We start from the raw sequence: 23710 nt of genomic DNA on the forward strand, positions 1-23710 counted from the left end.
AAATTGGAGAACGATTGAATTTTTTGGAATTTTCTCAGAAATTCATATAAAATGATTAATTGTGCTTAGAAATATAATCTATTATAACTAGGCTTTTTTACTTTAAATTATATCGTAGAAAATAGCTCGTTTACATCGCAACGTTACTACAACGATTTTTCTGTACAGTACATTTTCAATAATTTCTGCACTAGTTACCAGGCATCTCCATAAACCAATATGTCTGTGTCACATACTGTAAGCTCGTATTATTAGAAAGCAAAAAAAAAAAATATCCATATCTTTTCGAATATAAAAGCCCTTTATGTATATATATATATAAGGAATTTCTTATATTAATCTAAACAGTAACGTACGTAAGAGTAGGTTTTTCTCATTATTACATATAAAAATCCAACATTAGAAATGGTTCAGTTATATTAAAAAATTCAGCATTTATCTAGAAGTCCTTTTATGTGCAGTAGAAAACACGCAAGAAATATATCCCCTATAAAACTAGTTAATGTCCTCTTAGTGTCACATGCTCCGCTGTCCAATATTCCAATTTCGCTTTATTCACTCATCAAAGACGTAATGTGCATTTACACACTTGAAATATTTATCGCTAGGAAACTCTTATTCGTATACAATAATTGGTTTTTTCCCAATACACACGCTACGAGGAATTGTGGATACCCAAAAGCAATGAAGCTTAGTCATACTTAATATATTTATAAATCAAACTGTTCTTAGTCGTCTTTCGTAAATAACTTCTTTTCGTGCTTACAGTTTGTTTCTCTTTAAAAGAAAAACATTTTACATTTCGAAGAAAACAATATATAATTAATTAAATTGTGTTTTATTTTAAGATTTTAACGTAAAATTCTTCTATAAATACACCTTAAAATCAGTTGGTCGTCTCGCTTTTTATATTACTAATCAAAAATGATATCATGTATAACGAAAATCAACAGGTATAATTTAATTATTGGCGTATCTTAAAGAGGTAAATTACTTTTTAACTAGAATTTTTTAAATATTAAATTTTTTAAAGATTTTTTTTTATAAGTGCTTTTTTTTATTGACGAATTACACAATTTTTTCCACTTTTCATTGACGAATATTCTCGTCTGGCGAAATTTTCTGGGTTATTTCATTAATTATTAATGATTTTCCAGTGGAAATTTTCAATCGAAATACCGTAGCGCTACAGGTACTCTTCATCACAGGTTCTTACACACGCTTTCCGTACATTGAAGGAGAGGGGGGGAAAAATCAAATGCTACCGAATCCAACGGGTGAAAAATTTTTCAAACTGATCCATTGGCACAGGATTATATTATAGAAAACGTGTAGAGTTAGAAGAAAGGCTTACTTACCATCGATAGGGCTGAGCACATCCGGAGATTTAGCCATGTCGTACTGTTTCGCACGAGCACCGTTGTCACTCCCGCTAGTCTGTTCGGAATCGTTCTTAGCAGCCATACTATTGTTCTACATCCCGGAGACAATCATCTCCGAGGAGAACGATGATTGTCTAAAAACACGTATTCGAATAGAAAGACGAAATTCGTCCTTGACAGATTCAATGCCTTCGACGCATCCCCACACCGTCTATCTATCCTTTAATGTTAAGTATACATCGCCTTCCTTCCGGCACCCCGCACAACAACAACAACAACAAAAAAGAAAAACTGTTCTTTTTAGCGGGGGAGAAGTAAAGGCACATCCCCCGTCTCTACGGTCTGCGCTTCGACAAACGCACCTACCCACAGCGCTGTGAGTAGGATTGTGAATGAGAGCTGACTGATTTGGCAAACCATTCCTCGTCCTGACGTCACAGAGAGCATGCCCAGTCGGGGTTCGATTGCGTGTAGATGAGGAAACAGTATCGATTGAATATTATTAATATTTCTACAGTCTTAAATATATTTTGATTTCATTCTATTGCCTTTTTTTTCATCGTAATGAAATTAATGTTCAATTCTAATGATACCTCTACTAAACGCGCTGTTCCTACTCCTACCTGTACACATGCAGCTAAACAGGTGAGAACAAGTGTTGCTTGATATTTCGTATGCACATTTTCTTCCTAAATATTAACGTAAATACAAGAAAATGCCGTTAAATTTTCTTCTACTTCGTTTCTTATCGTCTACACATTAAAAATTTAGTAATTCTAATGAATTATTATTATTATTTTTTAAATATTTGCAAAATATACTCTTATCATTAAAAATTCAAGTTATTTTAAAAATCTAAAAACTAAACGAATATAATAATTTAAGGGTAGGAAAAAAGAAAACATAAAATAAGCCAAAAACAACATAATTAAAAAGTTTTAAAAATTTTGATTATCTTATACATTAAAAAAAAAATTAATTTATATATCTTAAAACATTTCCAGTTATTTCTTTTATATTAAATAAATAAATAAATAAATTATATAATTTTTAAATTAAGAAATGCAATTTATATATTGTTAAAATTACCCGCAATTTCCCTCACAATTTCCTTAAAAAAAAAATTCCCCTAAACAAACACGTACTCTAAAAATATTCTTAAGAATTCCGTTCGAAAATATTTTCTCTTGCTGGTATTTATATGCACGAAGATATCCCTAAATAACAATACAAGGTAAGAGATTTTAGGGATATTTTTAAATCTCTACTTTCTAATTTTAAATATTATATATATATATTCTGTAATTGGATAAATGCATAAAAATTTTAAGCTTGGTAAAATAAGTTTATATCTTGTAAGAATAAAATCTATAAATAAAAGAGTTGAAGGTGTTATTTAAAAAAATAAATAAGAGAATTACACGTCTCGATTTTTTGTTTTTGTGGCTTGTTTATATTTAATTGTTCAAAGTAAATTTTATTAATGTATAGATTTCCTGACAAGAGCAGTACACTCTTGTCCAATTTTTTTTTTTTTTTTGTCTTTTTGCTGCCGGAATCAACAGTTTTCTTGAAACCACTCTTGGCATCGATCAGTATTTCTTTAAAACAAATCATTCTTCGCTTCCGTTTTCCGATAATATTATGTAAAGGAAAGGGGGAAAAAAACACAGCAATTCCTGTTCTCTCCTGTTATAATACACGAGATATATATCTATATTATTAAATTTTTACTTAAAATATTATCGATAACGGCGACGCGACGGTTGGAAAATCTCGACTACTTTATTCCGATTATATTTCAATTTTTATTCCGTAATTTCGTTGATATTTAACTATATCTTAAGCTTGGCTTCGCGTCGCGTCGCTTCGGCGCATCGCTTGTCTTAACGCACTCTAATAAATTGGAAGCGCAGCCTTTTTTCTTTACCTTCTTACACTTCCGTATTAAATCGATAATGTTTTTGCTTGTATAATTTTTCATTCTATCATTTTAAAAGCTATTAATAATTCTAAAAATATCTTATTTAATTATTATAAACTTTTCTTAAAAAAGACTTTTTTTTTATTATTTAATATAAATTATGAGTAAAATTAATTTGTAAATTTGAAATATCATTAATATTAAACGTTATTAAAATAAAATTAATTAATTTATTATTATAAAAAATTATTTTAAAAAAAAATATAGTATAAAAATGTATTAGGAAAATATTGATAAATAAAATTTAATATTTTATAAGTGCTTATGGAAAAAATCCAAGATATTTATTGAAGTAAGGTTTTAAAATTTTATATTTATCGAAATAAATTAAATATAAATTTTATATTTCGTTTTTTAAGAGTAACTTTGTTCGCAATATTAATTTTTTAATGTCGAAATTTTCTCGTGTTCTTCCTAAATTAATAATAAAAAAAAAACTTTTAAAAAATTTAACGTATATAACATGTTTTTACTGTAGTTTTTTATTATATTTTTATTCTATTATATCGCTATTAACATAATAAATTTTAAAATTAACAGCGAGTCGTAAATTTCGTGTATAGAAATATACGGCAAATATGGATAATTTAGATTAATTTTATAGTATTTTATTCATAAAAAACGAAACTAATAAATTAGGCAGCTGTCCTGTCTGAGGCCAGTAAATTCACGTACAAAATATCAGCTTTTTTTCGACAGGGTCAATGGTAAATGCAACAGATAAAATTATCGATTTATGGAACCCGAATAACAAATTTTTCTTGGGGTGTAAAATTAGGAAAAAATATTATTTCTTAATGCTCTCTAAGCAGAAATTGTGTACAGACTGGCTACAATTATAATATAATAAATGGAATGTTATAAAAATTAGATTGAAGATGTCAGAAAACCACGTAAAATTTTCAGTTTCTTCCAGAATAATTTGGAAAAATTATCGATCAAATCTGATAACATAAATTGATAAATTTGATATTATATTATCGTCATACAGTATTAGATTATGTATTATTTAATATTATCTTATTCGTTTAATATTATCAAATTGTCATCTTATGATACATTTCTTAATTACTCTTCGAATTTAAATTCGACTTGATTTACAGTACTTGGCCATTCCTGGCATACCGTCGTAATATTTTAACAGTAAAAAGAGCAAAATTGAAAATTATGTATGGTTAATATTTTTCCTAAATGTTCACTTCTATGTTTTTTATTCTTATTTTTTGTTTCCCCGTTTTAATTTTCTGCCCTATAAATTTAAGAAAACAAATTCAGGAGAGCAATTTTTAGTGATGCGTTGGAATCGCTTCGATGTACTCAATATATTTTATTTCATTTTTTTTTTGTTAAAACATTTATTGTAGAAGCTAGCTTTACAAGATTAATATGTACAATGTTTTTTTTTTTTTTTTGCTTTTACTTTCTCTTGTTTTCTTTTAAAATAAATTACAAATACGTAAAAAGTATAAAGTTAGAAAGCAAGTATAAATTTCACCTCTTAAGAAATTTTTCTTTTATTTTTTGTAGAATTATACGTAAAAATTGTATAATGTACGATATTTAAAACTTTTTAAATTTTAAGTTAGACCAAATAAATATGTTTTTTTATATATATAACTGATTCGAGGGAATGTTTTTAGCAATAAAACATCGAAACTTGGAAATATTCTTTACATGTGGTGTCTTACAATAGATAAAACAGAATAAAGTAATCATTTTTACCAGATTGAAGTTTACAGCCAGAAACTTTTACATTATAACTACGTTTCACTACTTTCGACTCGGGATTTCGTTTTATATCTTCATACGGATACATTAAATTTTAAGCAGACATATTCGCGTTATTACGTCTAAAAAAAAAGGAAATTTTAATAAAAAAGAGAGTAAATTTTGATTTTCAAGTAAGATTTTTTCAATTTTTTTACGATTTCTTTAACAAAATTTCATCGCGTATCCAAAATTTCACCGAGTACTGAAGCAAACCACGAAAGAAAAATCAATAAATTCCTCCAGTTGAGACTAGTTGCTTTATCAAAATGTCCTCTGGAATGCATTTTGGCAAACATTTGGGATTGGAAAAAAATGTTTGCAGTATACCTCGCAGGTGTAAAAATGCAGCAATTGTGGTAACTCGAAATAGAAAGTCGAAGTTAACAGATAAGAGTTAACACCTGTACATGCACCTGTAAAGGTGTGTAGTCTTTGTAGCAAACGTGTATGTGCATCGCTGAGACAGCACCGTCTGGAGAGAGGAACTGTTGTGTTGTCCTCTATCGATCTGTTTCGGTCCGGAGAATTAACACTGAAGAGGCAAAAGGTCAGAGTTCATTGGGTTATAGATAAGGTTTGTTTATATGTTTCTTTCCAAAACATAGCTTTTGCTACTATTTACGCATCTTCCGTGTGTTCTATCGTCGAGATTTTATGCGGATACACTATACGTATTTTCGATAATTTTATATATTTGCAGCGCCTTCGTTCCATTTTTCAATGGAAAGCGATATCAACTCCATCATATTTCCTTATCCTTTTTTGCAAATATATATTTCCGTTGGCTTCTAAACTCGTGTAGGTATTTCTTTATAATTATATTATTAAAAACTTGAAGCAAATAAATCAAAAATTACGAGATTAAATCGTTAAACGGAGAAATATGCTACAATGGACAATGTTTTTAGATGATTAAAAATTAAAAAATATTATTCGAATTATCGATTCATACTCCATAAGTTAATAACAAAATGAAACGATTGTAGGAAAAAAAAAGAAGAAAAATCAATAAAATGGTTTGTAAATGTAAATCGCTATAAGAAATGTTCTTACAAAAATATCATTTTTGCATTAGTATTACAAACGAAAAAGTGATGTTTGATTCAAGATAAAAACATGAATTTTTTTTAATACTCACAAAAATATATTCATATCATTATTTTTGATGGATCTAAGATGTCGTAATCAATTATTTAATCATATTCTGAAAAATTGATAATAATTAATAAATAATAAATATAATTTGAGGATGTATAAACAAGCGGAAAAACACGTAAATATGTTTAAACCGATAAATAAATAAGTTGAGTGATTTTTTTGCACCGGAGTAAATACAGAAGCATCTTATTTTCCTATTTCTTTTGCTGTTGGATATATATATATTTGTATCCTTCTTCTAAGGTATCTCTTTCTTTCGTGATAAGTGCATCTTTTTTCTTTTCTTATTCTTTTTCTTCTCTATTAGTCAGTATTTTCTTTCTCATTTTGCCAATTTCCTCGTCTACAATACGGTAAGAAAATATAATATAAAGCTATATACTTTCGTCACACGCCAACAATTTTAAAACAATTGAATTTTTCTAGGTCTACTTGTGAAAATTTTTGCTAAACTCACATTTTTCACGGTATTATCTAATTATTATAAGTCTTCCACTCTATTGATCGAATTTAACAAAGTGAATCAGTGAAGATGCAAGAATCCCCACCTGTTCGATCCTTAATTCACTCAAGTGAGATGCTTCATGCATGGAACTCCGATACATGGATTATTTCAGGGGTCGACTGGGAACAAGAGATGACAAGAGAACCGACTTTCGTGTGCATTCATCAGATTAGAGTGAAAAATTGTATCGGTAATAATGTTTGATGTATTGATCTTTCAATTAAAGGCGAATAATAGGTCATATCATCCATAAATTTATTAAAGATCTTTGATAAACTTTCGAAATATCCAATTTAGATCGAAGTAACTCGCTATTTTTAAATGATTATTTCTGAATTCTTTATCGAAGTAAATTTCCCTTGCGAGTTACTTATATTAAAAGAGAATTTCCTATCTAAATTGTAGATAATTTTTTTCAGAACTTCACTTAATTATAGTTCACTTCTACATAAATTAATTTTATTTAAGACGTATTTTTTAATTTGTTAAAAAGAATTTCTACAACGTTACGGACTTCATCTTTTCTGTCTTTTCTTTTAATTTAAAAATTTTACTTCTGCTTTATTAAATTTTGAATAATTTATTAAACATCTTTACTCTTTTCCTATTTCTCCTCTTCTTTGGATATAATTTATTATATAAAATTTCAAAATACTGTTTTTTTCTCTTATATCTTCAAAATATCTGCTATTTTATTTAGAATAAATCTATATAACTTTATAAAAATCTAATTTATATAAATAAATTAATAAGAAAATTATAACTCCACACTTTTATTACTCCATAAAAATATTTAGTTTAATATTTACAGTCATAAATGCATTTTATTGCTTAATGATTTATAACGCTTAAAGCGTAAAAATCACTCTTCAATACTTCATTTACTATCGAGATTTTCTTGTCATCTATTTAATTATTTTTACGGTAGTTATTGGATTTTGAGGAAAGTTATTTGAGGTTTTAAAAATTTTTCAAAATTCAATACTTTTTAGCAAAAATAAATTGACTTTTACTGTGGCTTTTCTAGAAAAATCCACATCGAATTTCCTTACAACCCATTAATCCGGTGGAAATAGATGCCCGCTTCCTATACATCCAACAACGACATGTAATACCGTCCACACCTCTTCTTGTCCTTTTTCTTCCCATTCTTGCCAGTATCCATGTCTTCTCAGTTCATTTCGATGACTCGATTGACCTTTCGAGAATGACAAACGATTCTTACAAGTCCAAAAGTGGAGCGTAGAAGCCACTTTTCTAACTATTGATGGGGCATTCGTTCGATGGTTCGCTTTGTAGGTCAACTGATGTTTTTAAAGTAGATCCACTTGTAAGATGTTTTTTTCTTTTTCTTCTTTTTTGGCTTCTGTTTAATCTGACTTGTTGGAAATGATTTTCTGCAATGATACTATGTGACAGTTATCCATTATTTAGCAACGTAAATCAATGCATAAAGATATACCAATATAAGATTTAGCATTTTCTATAATTATTTAACCGTAAATATTATACTAAACTGAATTATTTACTCTATTTTTTAGTTGCAAATCAGTAAAATTTTTTTCTATGTAATCCTATTTGAGGCAATCAGAAGTTTTGAGTTGATCTTCTTGGAATGGACAGCTTCATTTCAAGAAGATCAACTCAATTTCTAATTTATCCGAATTCCATCTAAACTTACTACAATGCGAATTTAACCTAATTCCTGTAATTTAATCTACCTTAATCTCAATTTAGCTGTAACTTTTCAATATTGCCTGACTAAAACCCTAATCTAATATTATATCCTAGCTGTTTCTTTATACTAACTTATTTTCTTTTAAGTAACTACACACGCATTATGATCATCGCTTCGAATTTTATTTTATGATACAAACTTTTTCAATTTCTTCTGTTCATAACATTCCAATAATTCCGGTCCATATTTTTTATAGCCTAATAAAGTTTATAAAAAGTTATTTTCTCCAATAAACTTGTCATTTTCGGATTCTTTCACCATAATTAATGAAAAGATGCAGACATTTCGATCAGTTTAATACAACTTTTGGTGTAGCTTTATCCGAAGACACCACACCTACATGACCACCTGCTTTTCGAATTTTTACTAAAGCCTGTAATATTCGATGAGTGATTTTATAAATACTTTGATATATATTTAAGAGAAAAAAAACAATAAATAAATTGTAAATTATCTTCAGGCAAGTATACAGTACATTATATATGAGTATGTATGAAGATGGCGTAAATATATATACAGCAGTTTAACAAATATAGAAAAGATGGTTGTAAGAAAATTCTTATGAATGTGCCATCTAATGTATTTGACGATCTTATATATTAACTTGTATTACACGTAACTTATAGACAGTATACCACGTATCAAAAATATGTGAGAGCCTCATCCTATGTTGGACCTAAGCTATATACTTGAGAGCCGCAACCTGTCATTCCTCTATATGTATGTATATATGTATATGTATGTGTATATATATATATATATAGAGAGAGAGAGAGAGAGAAGAAGGAGAAAAGCACCACCCCTACCCCTTATTGCTTAGGGGTAGAAGTCCGATATACTAGCCCTAATAAGGGTCTAGAAGAGTCACAGTTTGGCCATCGTGGTTATAGACTATTTTAAATACAATTAATTATGTATACACGTATATCTTAATGAAAATTGTCTGTAAAAGTAAAAATAGATAGGCCCTAAGCTATGTCCTTGTTTTCTTTGATTTGAATCGATCAAGCAACCATAAAAGTCATATTTCATAAAGATTTTTTAAAAATTACTATCTTACACGTAAAGCAAAAATTAATATACGTTCGTATGAGCTTATTTAATATTTTATTATGCCATTTCTTGACTTTATCTTTTTCTCTTCTCCTGTTTTCGGTTCATCTCATATCATTCTAAACACGTTTTCGCATTGTACAACTGATTGAAACTTTTATTTTGATTGTAATAAGTATTTTTGAGTTGAAAAGAAAATCAAATTTCGGTTATCGAAGTTTTCTTCTTACCGTTTCTTTAGAAAATGATATAAATGTGGAATTTTTCTTCAGAAATCTTTAACGTTCACGTTTGATTGATGTTAACTTTTCGTATGTTATTTTTCTAGTGCTGCATTTTTATAGGAAATCAAAGTTAAATTATTATGAACATTATTGGACGTTAAAACATAGAATAACATCGTTAAAAACTTTAGATTACGTGAGTAGATAACATTTGTACGAATAAAACGAATGGGAATTTCTCTTGCATAAATTAACCTCATTTTAGATTGACAATAATAATGTCAATGGGTTAATAGGCATTTTAATATTTCGACATAGTTGAAAAGTATTGAGGAAAACAAAAAATGCATGTCAAATTTAAAATTTGCTAGAATAAAAATGGAAGTTTTCGAAGTAATTTCTTTACATTGCTATTTAAACTTCCATTAAGATATCACTGGGTAAATATGACTTATGTGTTTTTAATCTTCAGATATCACGACACGTCGGCATCATTTCGTCCCAATGTGTCGAGGAAATGCAGGAATTCGTGCCAGAAGTCGTTTAAGAAAATTGATACTTCGTCACGCACCATTTAGACGACATGGGACAGGGATCTCCCAACAAACTGGATGACATTACTCAAGTTCACATGACAAAATCACCACAGTCATTATCCGGCTGATACATCTCCGTAAATAAAGATATATGTTCGGTATATCAACAGATTATTTCGGATTACAGAAAAGAAATCAGCTCTGTAATTCCTTTTAATGCCTATTACGAGTGTCTGTTTTATTATAGTGAAATAAACTAGATCTTGACTAATTGCTGTAACCACAAAATAACGTTTTTCTTTCTCGCTGACAATTAAACAACGAAAGCTGGTGCTGTGGGGTTTCTTTTATGTAAAAAAGAAATAAATCTTATGTTTAGACATTTAATTCATTTATTGTAGCTCTTATTAATTAATAAAAATTTGATTGGAATTGGCGTTTAAATGACTTTTGATTGATTTCTTTCATTTTTTTCCAATTTTTCAAAGTAGAAGTTTGTTGTTTTAAACGTTTTCTTCCTTTTCAATTAACTGTTTCTTGGATTAGACACAAAAGAAGAATCATTGTTTTAGGCACTTTCTTCCTCTTCAATAAACTCTTTCATCTACAATACGTCAGTCCAAGTACAAATAATTGCTTTTATACCAGGGCTGTGGAGTCGGTAGACTTTTACACGACTCCGACCAGGGGCGGAGTTGTTAACAAAATAGGCCCGAAAATTCTGACGTCATCACGTGACCTCAGAATATTATCATCAATAAATATAGTTCTAATAAAGATATAACGTAGAAACTTCTTTATTCCAAAGCTAAAATATTCCTCTAAGTAATGAGTCAATACGATAATTTTTACTTTTCTGTTGTTATATATAACAGAGGAAAAGTGTAGCGATCGGTCAAAAAATGATTTCACCCCAAATTTTTGCATTTTTGAACTCGGGACACCTCGAAATGTCGAGATATGCGAAAGATTCGGGGTTTTTTCTGTATGTACGACTGTATGGGAGGCACGATTTTGAATCGGAGTCGGATGGTTTAACAAGGAGTTATTAAGCTTGAAACGGTTGAACTAAATCGGTTGGTACACATCCTAACATCCGTTTGCACTTCTCTACGTTTCGAGGCTTCCCGAATCCAAAAAAGCAAAAATTTGAGAAAGTCATTTTTTGACTGATCGTCATTCTTTTCCTTTGTTACAGGCCTATACTGTATAACAGCCGGGAAAGTAATAATGACGACGATTCTAATTTTAAAAAATTAATTAAATATTAAAATTTGATACATCCACTGAATATATAAGTTCAGATTTACTGACTTGTTTGATGATGGCGTTGGTATTTGGTAAGCGTGTATGAATAAAAATAGTAAATACATTCTTATACAAACAAATTAGTTTAATAAGAATGTTGTACATAATATACGAGTATATTGGGCAATATATAAGTATACAGATACATTAAACTAAGCCAAGAATGAGAAATATAACATTTACACTGGTTAAAAACAGGTTGCCTATTTTGCCACGTTGATTAATTTATTATTTTTCATCTCTGTTATAAACTGAATTACTCCTTACAAAAAAAAAATCATTTCTATTAAGTCAACATTCACTGAAGCTTTTAAATCATATTTAGTAATTTTAAACTTGGTTGGTGGCAATGCTGTGACAATCAATGTTGTATTTTGGATAATGTCTGGATAGTGCAGTATTGCCGTTTTAACATCCAAACTCGAAGAGTGGTCAATATGAATTACTATTTCAAGTAAATAGTAAATATCAGCTTCACATTTTGTAAGATTTCCTTTTCTGTCTGTTCTCATATTAGAACTCGAGCTTAATTTTGAGGGTAGAGACGAATTTTATTAAAACAAAAAAAAAACTAGCAGATGAGCTAGAAGTTTCTCACGTAAAAAGTAACGATAACGAAGATTAAGATATTTAGATTATAGCCGATTTTACCCGTTTTCACTGGGGGCAAGAATTAGGTCCTCTCTCTCTTCCGAGACTAATTAGAGAATTTTTACATGGGTCTAAAAGTATGTTCGGTTTTTCACAAAAACGCAAAATACCGCATCTAAAATAGTACGGTAGAAACGGAGTTCTTCGGGGTAATTTTTAACCCTCTCCCTCTTCCCCCGTGAGAGGAGTTTCGAAAAATCCCTTCTTATGTACTGTACCAAATTTCAACTCTTAACCGCTTGAACTCTGAGCTTATCATTATTATTATTACGGTATTACTATTATTATTAACCCATCTCGATTATATTATAAGATTGTGAATGCTAATAACGAGTAAAATATTTATTAAGTCCGACCACACTGGAGATATGACACATGACCCCTTCCACGTCTCTACTCTGTCGACCTTTAATAAAGAACCAAAATTTAATAGCATTAATGCCCTTTATACACGCCTGTGCCAAATTTTGTTTCTTAAACTTTACTCATTCTGAGATATTGTTTAATAGTTCAGAACAGAATAAAGAAATTAAACAAATATTTTCAATAGTTCTAATACTAGAGATTCAAGGTTATTTAGAAGTTTATTTTTTGCAAAATAAATTCATTAATATGTTAACTTTCTATTGATGTATAAGCATTTCTCTCATAGATAAATAACAAAGGAAAATAATTATGTATAGGTTGTAACTATAGTAAAACTAATAATGTGTTGATCTTTAGGAATAAAATTAAGCCAATGTATTAATCAGTAGAAAGAGAATTAAGTCTTAATTAAATTAAGAATTAATCATGAAGAATAATTAAGTATTAAATACGAATTAGTATTGAGTGCAGTAACCTATCTGTGAACCTTTAATAAACTTATACGATAAAATTTTTTATTTGACGTCTTGAAAGAGGAGTAAATTTTAGTAACTTTTTTATAGTAAATTAATCCACAGTATTATTAGGCAATTATTGTAAATGTGTAGATAAAATTGTTACGTATTTTATGTATGATTTTTACAAATTTAGTCTATTCTGTAGGTCGATTAAAGCCTATACAATATTGCCACTCTGCATAGGAATATAACCTTATATACTGCAGATTTTAATCGCATAGATAAGAAGACTTTATGAAGTATAGAAATTTCTGTTAAGACGTATAAGTTTAATTATAACAAATGGGAACTTGAAACAAGAATGATCATTACAGTATTATAAAATATATAAGTTATTTTTCAGATAGATTACTGAATTTATAAAATATAAGAAATTTTTTAATATTTATAAAGCATGAAAAAGCTCTCCTTCTAGCTCTTTTCTTTCTTCTCTATTGTTTTTTTTTCTTTTATAATTACTAAAACATTACGTTTTTGAAATGAATTGTATATAAGAAAGAAAAGTCTCTGCTCTAAAATCATTTAATGATATTTATTCGTGTGTAAATAAACGTTAAAATCAAACTATTATCTCTACCATTATGATATTTATCCCTTGCAGAGGATGTCTTTGTCTTTTTATAGAACATTCACAGTTTGAAATTGCAATAACTTTACCAATGTCAAGTTTTCCGACCGCACCCATCATATTACTAAATAATAAAGAAGAGACATAAGTCGAAGAATATTTTTATATTACTTTATCTTATATCGAATTTTATATTCCGAGTAGAGAAAGAGAGAGAGAGAGAGAGGGAGAGAGAGACAATTGAATTTAGACGATACGTAGAAAAATAAGGAATGGCACTCCACAACTTTAATTAAATTAACGCTTTCTTGTGTTCGGATCAAAACTTCTTTTCTGTCTTAGAAAAAAAAAAGTAGCGTAAATGCTGTATTTGATTATCAAAACAGAATTCTGCTACAACAGAAAAGAGTTTGTTAATAGGAAAACAAATCAAAGAAGTTCTGGATTTTAAGATATTTTGTTTAGTAACCATATGGAGTTTCTCAAGAAGAAAATGTTCGATATCTTCCCAACCGGTTTAATATAGTTTATTGATCGAGTTTGTTATAACTTTTAAATAAATATTAATATTATTTTAACGTTTTAAATAAGTTACGTGTCAAGAATGATTCACTCTATTCTGTTACTATTCTAGAAATTCAACGGGCTGTCACAAATTACTATAGAGTTTTAAATTTTTAGAAAAGATACAATGCATGATTTTATTTTGTACGTATATTGATTAGGACATTATGAAAAAAATAAATAAAGAAAAAGGCAATTTTCTTTCACGGTTTCTCTGAATAAAAAGTGATCATTCAACGTCAAGCTTATAAGAGAAGAAGAACACAATTTAAAAATTTTTATTGTGCAAAAAATCATTTAGTGTCCTTTCTGAATGAATTGCAATCAATCTTTTAAATTTATAAATAATTCAATAATACAGTTGTTAGTTTCTAAAAATATTAACAGGAGAGTGGATTGTAGAATAAACAGGTTCGAAAATATTAATGAAGTTTGGATTCGAGTAAACACAACCTGTTGTTTTCTGAAACATTTAATTTAATAATTTAAAAATTATTGCTCGATAAACAATAGAATTAGATTATTCTACTTCGGAATAAACAGAAATTTCTATTATCAAATATTGCAATCTTTTTAAGAACGAAATTAGTTTTGTTAAGCGATTAATACGATACATAAACTTTTAAAAATTTAAATAAAAAATAAAAGGAATGGTCTGAACGTGTTATCATTTATCTTTGCACATAGTTAAGCGAATTTGAAAAAGCAAAGCGAACATTGTTGCCACACACTTACAATAAACGATGCAATAATTTTCTCAGAACTTCATTTAAATACATTTATTCTGCAATTTAAGCAAACAAAAATAAGTTTAATGACGGAATTAATAGAAAAATATATAAAAGTAATTTTTGATACATTTATAGCATTAAATTGTCTTCTAAATCACATGTGTTAGCATTTATCTGCAACGAATAATTAAGAATAGAAAAATCAATAACGTGATAAACAAGTGTTCTTATTAAAATGGTTAAAAATTTAACCGAAGCCATTTAGATACGTCAAAATAAATTTTCTTTTTTTAAAAAATTTCGAAATTTTTCTCTCTCTTCGACCATCGAGTTAAGAGGTAATTACATCTGTCCCAATACGTAGAAATCCCACTATTTTGTCGTCTTTAATCCTCTAATAGTACTTCATTCCAACTTAGACAATAGTAAAGAAAAACGTGATCGCTCTGGGAATTGAAAACTTCAATTTCACTTTGAAGAATGAACATTTAAAGTTTATTCCACTTAAGTATATAATGAACAATTATATTTAAAATATTTCACTTGTTAACAAAACTGTGAGGGATAAAAAAAATTGTTTTTTTAACATTTAAATTTAAATAATGTTTATTTTCATTAGTAGTAGTTACTTAATCATTTCTGAATAAATATATTTTATAACGTTGTATAAAAGATTTATGCAATTAAGAAGGATTTTGAATATCATTATTGTTGTTATAATAACATTTCATGGAAATAATAGCTATATTAATTCCTTTGGAGTATAGGATTAAGCATTTCTGATCCGTTATATAAACGTAAATTATAATTATCATAACAGTTTATTAAATTTTTTTATTTATAATTAATTAATAACATTATTTAAGAGGATATATACATATATATCAAAATTTCGAATTTAACTGTAGTTATTACTGTAATAATTTGTTTAAAAGTTATAATTTCATTTAATACAATTTTCGAAATATTAATATTATTAATATATTTGTCAGAATCGTTTAAATGTATTAATATTTTTTAAAATTTTGTGGAGGAATTGAAATATAAATTAGCACATTGTTAAAAGTAAAAATGTCTTTTATTATTATTATTATTATTAAGAAGAAAAGTTTTTACAGAATTCGAAAAAATATAACAATAATAAATTCCCTGTGTAAGCACGATATCTAGTGAAAACAGACAGGAAAAAAAGCAGGTAATAGTATTAATTTATGTAATGATGTGTCAAGTAGAGGTTTTTCTAAGCTCATCTAAAGTTCGGTATTAGATTTTTCATTGCTTTAAAGAACTTTTCGTTGTACCTAATGATTCTAGTTTGTTAAAGAATTATTTATGTTTAAGCTCGTTAGTCAAGTAAAGCTTTTCACAAGACTGAAATTCCAAGCGTGCCTCTTTATATAAAGTTAAACACTGTAACGCCGTATCTAACACAAATTAATAAATAGAATTTTTCAACTGCTAATAATTCCATTATGGATATTGTAATTAGCATTGTAATTTACCAGTTAATTGTAAATGGTACTTCGCTTGTTTATCTGGAAACTTTATAGTCGAATAAAAGAGTTTTCATTTACCACATGAGATTAACAGATTTACAAGTTAACTGTGCTATAAATAAGAGTTTCTGTCTTACAATTGTCTATAAAATTTAAATAAATTGGATAGAAGTTCATTAGCGAGTGAATAAACACTTCGTATTTATAGATTCCATTTTATTTACTTATTTTTTAAATTATATTAGACTTATATTATTGATAGTTATAATTTGATTACACTTGTAGAATGCTAATTTAGGTTTATTTTAACTGAAAGATTCGTGGCTTCTTTATAATAATTTTATACGTTCAAGCAAATGAAAATATACCATTTTTAATGGTTTCTCTTCATTTGCATTTCAAGGTTTTTGCATTAAAATAACAAAAGTGAGAAGGAATGTCATTTGAAATGCTTCATAGAACGTGTCAAATTATAATAGTGATAAATCTTAATCGATATTTCATAAATATAGTGAAAATATTACGTTCTATAATGGAAAATTTGATAAATGTAATAACCTTTAAAATGCCAAATGAAAGTACCAATTTCTCGTATAAATGAAATAAAACGAGAAGAATCGCTTAATTTGATAAATAAAAAGCCAACAGATATAATTAAATCAACTGAAAATATTCATTCCTATCAGTAAATTTTTAATTTTCGAATGTCATTCTACGTAAACGTAAATATAAATAAACTCAATTAAAGCTACTCGTCTACTTTATTTTTAAAATATCAATTTAACCGATTCTCCTGTGAAAATAATGAAAATTCGAGTAGTTTACACAATTCCACTTCATTGAAATACGGAGAAAAATCAGGAATCGAACATTTTATATCGCCTTATTAAATTACGAATTAGGCCTATCTACTGTATCCGCGATAAATAATCTAAATGAATAATCAATATATATATATATTAAGACAAAAATAATAATAAAATTTAATATTTAACATTATTTTATTTCTTTAAACAACTGTCGAGTCTCCGTCCTTACAAGTCTAGAATTCTTTTAATTGACTTATTCTCTGACTTAATATATAGTCTAACAGTGCAAAATATACAGAGAAATATTTTAATAATAATTTATTTTTAAGAGAAAATATGTGAAAAAATATATATATATATTTTTTCAATAGAAACAAATATAAAAATATATTTATATACAGCATTATTTATTGTAATTGTAAACTACATCCTAAAAATTCTTTTATCGTTTTATGTTTAGTAAAAATGTAGTTTTATAAGTTTATATTATAAAAATTAACCATTTAAAAATGAATCCATTTAATATTAATTATAATGAAGTGACTCTTTCGTCTCGGGAATTTTCTCCTTTTTTCAATAGTTAATAAGAAAGAATTTCATTTAAAAAGCGAAGAAAAATAATATGTGAATAAGAAAGCGAATATCCAGGGATACATTTAATTAAGCTTACAATACACTCTCGTTTATTTATATCTCTTGAAGGATACGATAATGTTAATGAAGTTAATTTTTCAGGAGTAACAATTTACGATATCTTTCCTTCTTATCAATAAAAAAAAAATGACAGGAAATTAAAGTACAGTATTTGAATTGCAGTTCATTTATTTGATGAAGAAACTGTAAGAATTTCGTCGATTATTCAAAGGATCGAGTATCAATTTACAATAATTAATGACCTTCCAGAAGTACTTAACATTTTATCAAAAGATTGGTTAAAATTGCTGTTTTAGGCCATTATCGTTAAAGGTAAAATTATTATGGAAAAATTTTCAAATTTTAAAACTAATTTTAATTTATGTGATGAAAGTAAATGCTCTTCTTAAGAGTTTAATGGAAAGTTGGAATTTGGTTGTTAGCTGAAGTAATTTACTTCGAGAGCTTCCCTAATCTTTTCAATTCCCGCAACATAAGACTTTGTAGAGATTAAATATTTTATTAAGCCAAAAATATATAACTGTAACAAAACCGAATTAATTTAATAATATTTTTCCATTTCGTCCATGTTCTTCCACTTTGTTTCCATTTATTTATATTTAACAAAATAAACAAGGCTTGCGACTTTATGCATGCAAGAAATTAATTTTCCAGTTTCGCCACTCTCACTAAGAGATATAAAAATATGAATTTTTATGCTGTAATGGAAAAGTTAATCTGTCGTAATAAAAATATTATTAAATATTTTTGCATATTCTAAGAAATTTGAATAATAAAATTTAAATATACATTCCGAATAACTCAGCAGATCAGGCAAACGCATTTAATTTTAACGACGTTTTACATGGCTACCGATAACAATATAATCCTCTAAAATTGTCTTAACTTGCCACATCCACCCTCGTAAAATTGTTCTGTACATCCCATCACATTACAACAGAGTATCGTAAACAATGCACCTAAATAGAACTCTCTTACGTTATCGATAAAACGTTATTTCCTTCTGTACGGTCATTAATTTCTTCGCATTGATTCTCAATTTTTCTGACGATTGTCCAAAAGAATAATTGTAATTACTTAATTAACTCACTTCAGTTCATTAAGAATCTTTTCAGAATTCTTCTTGAACATATTACAATGTTTTTATATCTAGTTAATCAACCATCTTGTTAATGAATAAAAATGTACAGTACAGTGTATTGCTTTAGTATAATGTCAAATAAGAGAGTAGAGTAAATTAAATATGAAATTTTTATACGTACAATTCCCGATTCTAACAGCTTTTGTTGACGATTTTAAAACAGTTTGATGTTTTAAATAATTAAAGAAGCATTTTTGTATTCTCTTTTCAAAGTTTCAATTATTTATTCATTCGTTTTCGCACAGTCTCAAATTAGGAAACGTTTCTCATGAAGAAAAGTTTCGTTTCCTCTTGAATAATGAATGATTTTGAAGCATGATTTGCCATATAATAGTAAAAAACTTTTACAAATTATACTCTTGCTCCGGGCTCATAATTAAAATTCAATCTTTATACATTTTGAATTTTCTATTCTCTTTATTAAATTTCATTACAGAGTACTTGAAAAAAATATATATATATATTTTATTCGAAATTATTCTCTTAATTTTATTCGTCTAAAAATAGATATTTTTACCTAGAAAAAATTCATTTTTATTCATATAAAAATCGTCATTTCGAGCAATCTAGCTTTATGATTTCGTAATAGAATATTCTTAAAGTTTTATAAGAAAAAATATCGATTAATTTACTTGCATCTTATATATTGATTTTCCTGCTACTTAAATATTTTATTTCTAATTAATTCTTGTAAAGATCATGAAACGAATTATCAAAAATAGCGACTACTTCTCTATTTATGAGCACCTCTTTCGAATTTATCAAATCATTTATTCATAAAATTGAAATGTTTAACTTTCGTGCACCTTAAATTATTCTCTAAATTTTCAATATCATTAGCATAATAATTGATACAGTATATTATTAATACTGTAAATCGGTATTAGTCTAAAATCAATAACTATAGGTTCTATCATTTTGCTATTTTTCTTATCTTTCTCTTCTTTTTAGTGGAAAAATATTCAACTTTAAGCAGATTTATTAACATGGGATGTTTTATATTTACCATTTTAAAATATATATATATATATATATATATAGGAAACTAAAGTCGTTACATGTAAATTTATATCGTTCAAAAAATAATTAATGATTTATTTTACTTGTATAAGCCCTATAAACAATAAATAAGGACATTTTATAAGTAAAATATATAAATGTCTTTCATGCTGTAATGTTTATTTTTAGTGCTTTACATTAGAATTATGTTTTATTTGCATATAAAGCAAGATTTATGTTATAACATCAACAACTTTCGAGAAGAATTATCCCATTTTTCTCTAGAATGTGTTATTTGGTCAAATAAATTTGCTGGTGTCTTTCTTCCATCGTAGCCTAACAAGAAATATACAAAAAAAAAAAAAGAAAGAAAAAAAATCTTTATTATTATTTTCCTGAAACCATAATTTTAATATTTTATCATAAAACTTACTTATTTCTAAATTTTTAACTAAAAAAAAATGCAGTGAACTATGAATATAATCCAAATATACGTGTAAAATAAGTATAAATTCGTAAAAATATTCATACCAAACTGAATAATTTAACAAAGAAATAAAAATAGTAAGAGATTTTGTTTATTGATAGATAAAGACTGTGGCTTGTTCTTTAGAGGATAAAAGTTTATTTTTTCTTCCATAGAACACGTTTCTTGAAAGTATTAGTACTATAGAGTATTCAGCCATTAGCGAGTTACGTGATACAGACTTCATGGTTCGAAACACTTAGAGGAATCATATTACTAAAATTTTTAACAATAATTTAAAACATTTATAGTTTAAACATCGAAATTTTATTCGAGAACTGAAATGTATACATATTTTTTATCATTTATTTTAATTAAAATTACTCATTCTACTCTAAAATAGATTTACATGAAGCGTAACTTATCAATTAACTCCACATTTAAGTTAATTTTAAGATAATTGATAGCTTAATATTATAAAAACCTTTATATATAAATATATTTTAATATACTTAACAACTTATTTCAGATAAATTATCACGTCGACGATCGATTTTCGAAGTTTCGACACTTATGACAAAGCCATTTAGAAAATTTAAAATTAAGTCGTGTCAATCATTGGTTAATTGAGATCACACTATAAAGAATTAAGTTAAAAATAGTATAATCGGGTAAAATTTATAATTTTTAAGATATATTATTACTCAAAATATAAATTTGTTTTTATATATATTTCGAGTTAAATGCTCAATTTATAATTTATCTGGTAGCAGACGAATCGATAACATAAAAATAATTCAGTAAAAACAATAGGAAGTAGCATCGGAAACAGAGAAATATGGACAACATTATGGAAAAACTAAAAAAATAAATCACCTGTCCATTCGAAGGTAATTTCCTGAACAAGCATCCGCCTTTAATTGGTTTCGACTTAAAACCCTCTGGAGATTATATAAACCAGGATACACCCTTTATCTCCTTTAATTTTTCCTGTTTTCTACTAATATATGTCATAATATCTTAAAGATAACTTAATAAAACATTTTTATGCATGCTTAATGCATTATAAATAGTCAAATAATAAATTTATGGAAATAGAAGCGGCTTCCTATTTTCAAATATCGATCGGCCGATTATGTAATATAAATACATTAAAAATAGCTTTTTATAATTAGTAAACAATTTTTTTTTTTTTTTTGTTTGTTTTCTTAAATTTCTTTCAATTCTTTCTACTAGAATTTTATTTAAAAAGCATAATTTTGGTAGAAGAAGTTTTTAAATATTTATACAAAGTACGAATTTTTTCCCCTGTTTTTAAGATGCATTCACGATCGATTTATAGAGTTAAATAACCTTTTCATTTTTAAATCATTTAAGTTGGCTGATTTTTGGGAGATTCCACAAATAATAATAATAATAATAATACAGTCGAGTCCGCGTAAGTCGTCACCCGGATAACACGACACTCGTCGGTACGTAGTCAGTTTTCTGTGGTCCCGGCTAACTTACATAGGCATTAATGTTATTAATGTTAAAAACTCGGTTTACTCGACATAATTTAACTCGTCACCACTGGATAAATCAACATACTTTTTCTGTTTCACACTTTTTAGAATTCCGATGAGTCGACTCCCCCTTTGAAAAATGTGTTCACACTGTACTGTACAATAAGCTGTGTTTTGTGAACACATTTTCCAGAGAGGGAGTCGACTCATCGAAATTCTAAAAAGTGTGAAACAGAAAAAGTATGTTGATTTATCCAGTGGTGACGAGTTAAATTATGTCGAGTAAACCGAGTTTTTTAACATTAATAACATTATTGCCATGTAAGTCGGCCGGGACCACAGAAAACTGACTACGTACCGACGAGTGTCGTGTTATCCGGGTGACGACTTACGCGGATTCGACTGTAATAATAATAATTTTAACGATTCATAAACCTGGTGATTCTGAAAAGTGATTGATTCATTTAAATATACGAGTACAAACTTCGTGAAAATTAGAGGAAAATATTACTCTTTTATCTTATTTATTATCTTAAAAATAAATGGCCTTCAATTATTTTCATTTTTTATTTAAGAAAAAAAAAATGGTGGATATTTTACATTATAAAATATGACGTTCCGTCTCAAAATTGCATCCCGTAATTATATTTTCGTGAAGTCAATGTAACTGTAGATGGTACCATACGTTTTTATATTATAAATTCATCCATTCGATCATTTTTAAACTACAGATGTTCTGATTATAATGATATTTTTGACTGTGAAGAAGACATTAAATTGGCTTCAGATTTCATAATCTTATTTGTTTTCTAACTTTATATAAACTATGAAACCGCTTCAAAAGAAAAGAAAAAGCAAAAATACTTTCCAAGTTATTAATATTTCACGACTTTACAGAATGCGAATTCATTAGCCATAACTCATAACAACATTTTCAATGTTTTTAAAAATTAAAATAATTTTAAATTTCGCTATAAATTATTATACTAGAAATTTCGTAATATTCTTATTTGTATAATTTTCCACAGATCTGTTTCTAAGTGGGTTTCATCTATCATTTCTATTGCTTTTCTCTTCCATGATTCATTGATCTATCATAAAGATGGCTCGACAATTTTGTAGCAGCGTTAGGATTATTCTCTACAGGGCCATTTATGCTAGTAAATCAAAAATAAATGGAATTAACCTGTACGATTTGAATTTATTTTTCTTAATAATCGTTTCTCCGAGTGTTTTAGAGTGATAATATTTTTTATAAAATTCCCAGTTTATACAGAAAAATGTCGTTATGAAACTAGAATCGTTAACATTCTACTTACTAATATCCAATTGAAATTATCATAGTTGAATTTTTAATGAGTTTTAACTTTATATTATTCAAGAGTATTCGTTTAATTAATCACGCGACGGTTAATAATGCTTAAAACTTTAACTTCAGTCGAATTATTAACTGGGAAAGGCAAACGTTATTTACCATTAATTTACTGTCTTTGATTGTTATGCTCTATTGTCTCTTAATTAAAACACGAATTAACTACATAAAGCTATTTAATTTTCTTGTTAAAATACATCCGTTTTACATTC

At 27.3% G+C, this 23710-nt stretch overlaps 1 protein-coding gene across 2 annotated transcripts in view; it reads right to left on the reverse strand.

The window, feature by feature from the left end:
* LOC136976677 (A-type potassium channel modulatory protein KCNIP1-like) overlaps positions 1 to 1770 on the reverse strand; it is an 83638-nt gene extending 81868 nt beyond the window's left edge. For both annotated transcript variants that reach the window (XM_067272038.1, XM_067272037.1), the window contains exon 1: positions 1359 to 1770. In XM_067272038.1, coding sequence (XP_067128139.1) covers positions 1359 to 1464 — 106 coding nt within the window. In that variant the 5' untranslated portion in view covers positions 1465 to 1770. The remainder of the gene's footprint in view (positions 1 to 1358) is intronic.
* Between the last annotated feature and the right edge of the window lie 21940 nt (positions 1771 to 23710).

The sequence above is a fragment of the Centruroides vittatus genome, unplaced genomic scaffold (assembly GCF_030686945.1).
Source record: "Centruroides vittatus isolate TY-2023 unplaced genomic scaffold, ASM3068694v2 contig_417, whole genome shotgun sequence".
In the NCBI taxonomy this organism is placed as follows: domain Eukaryota; kingdom Metazoa; phylum Arthropoda; class Arachnida; order Scorpiones; family Buthidae; genus Centruroides; species Centruroides vittatus.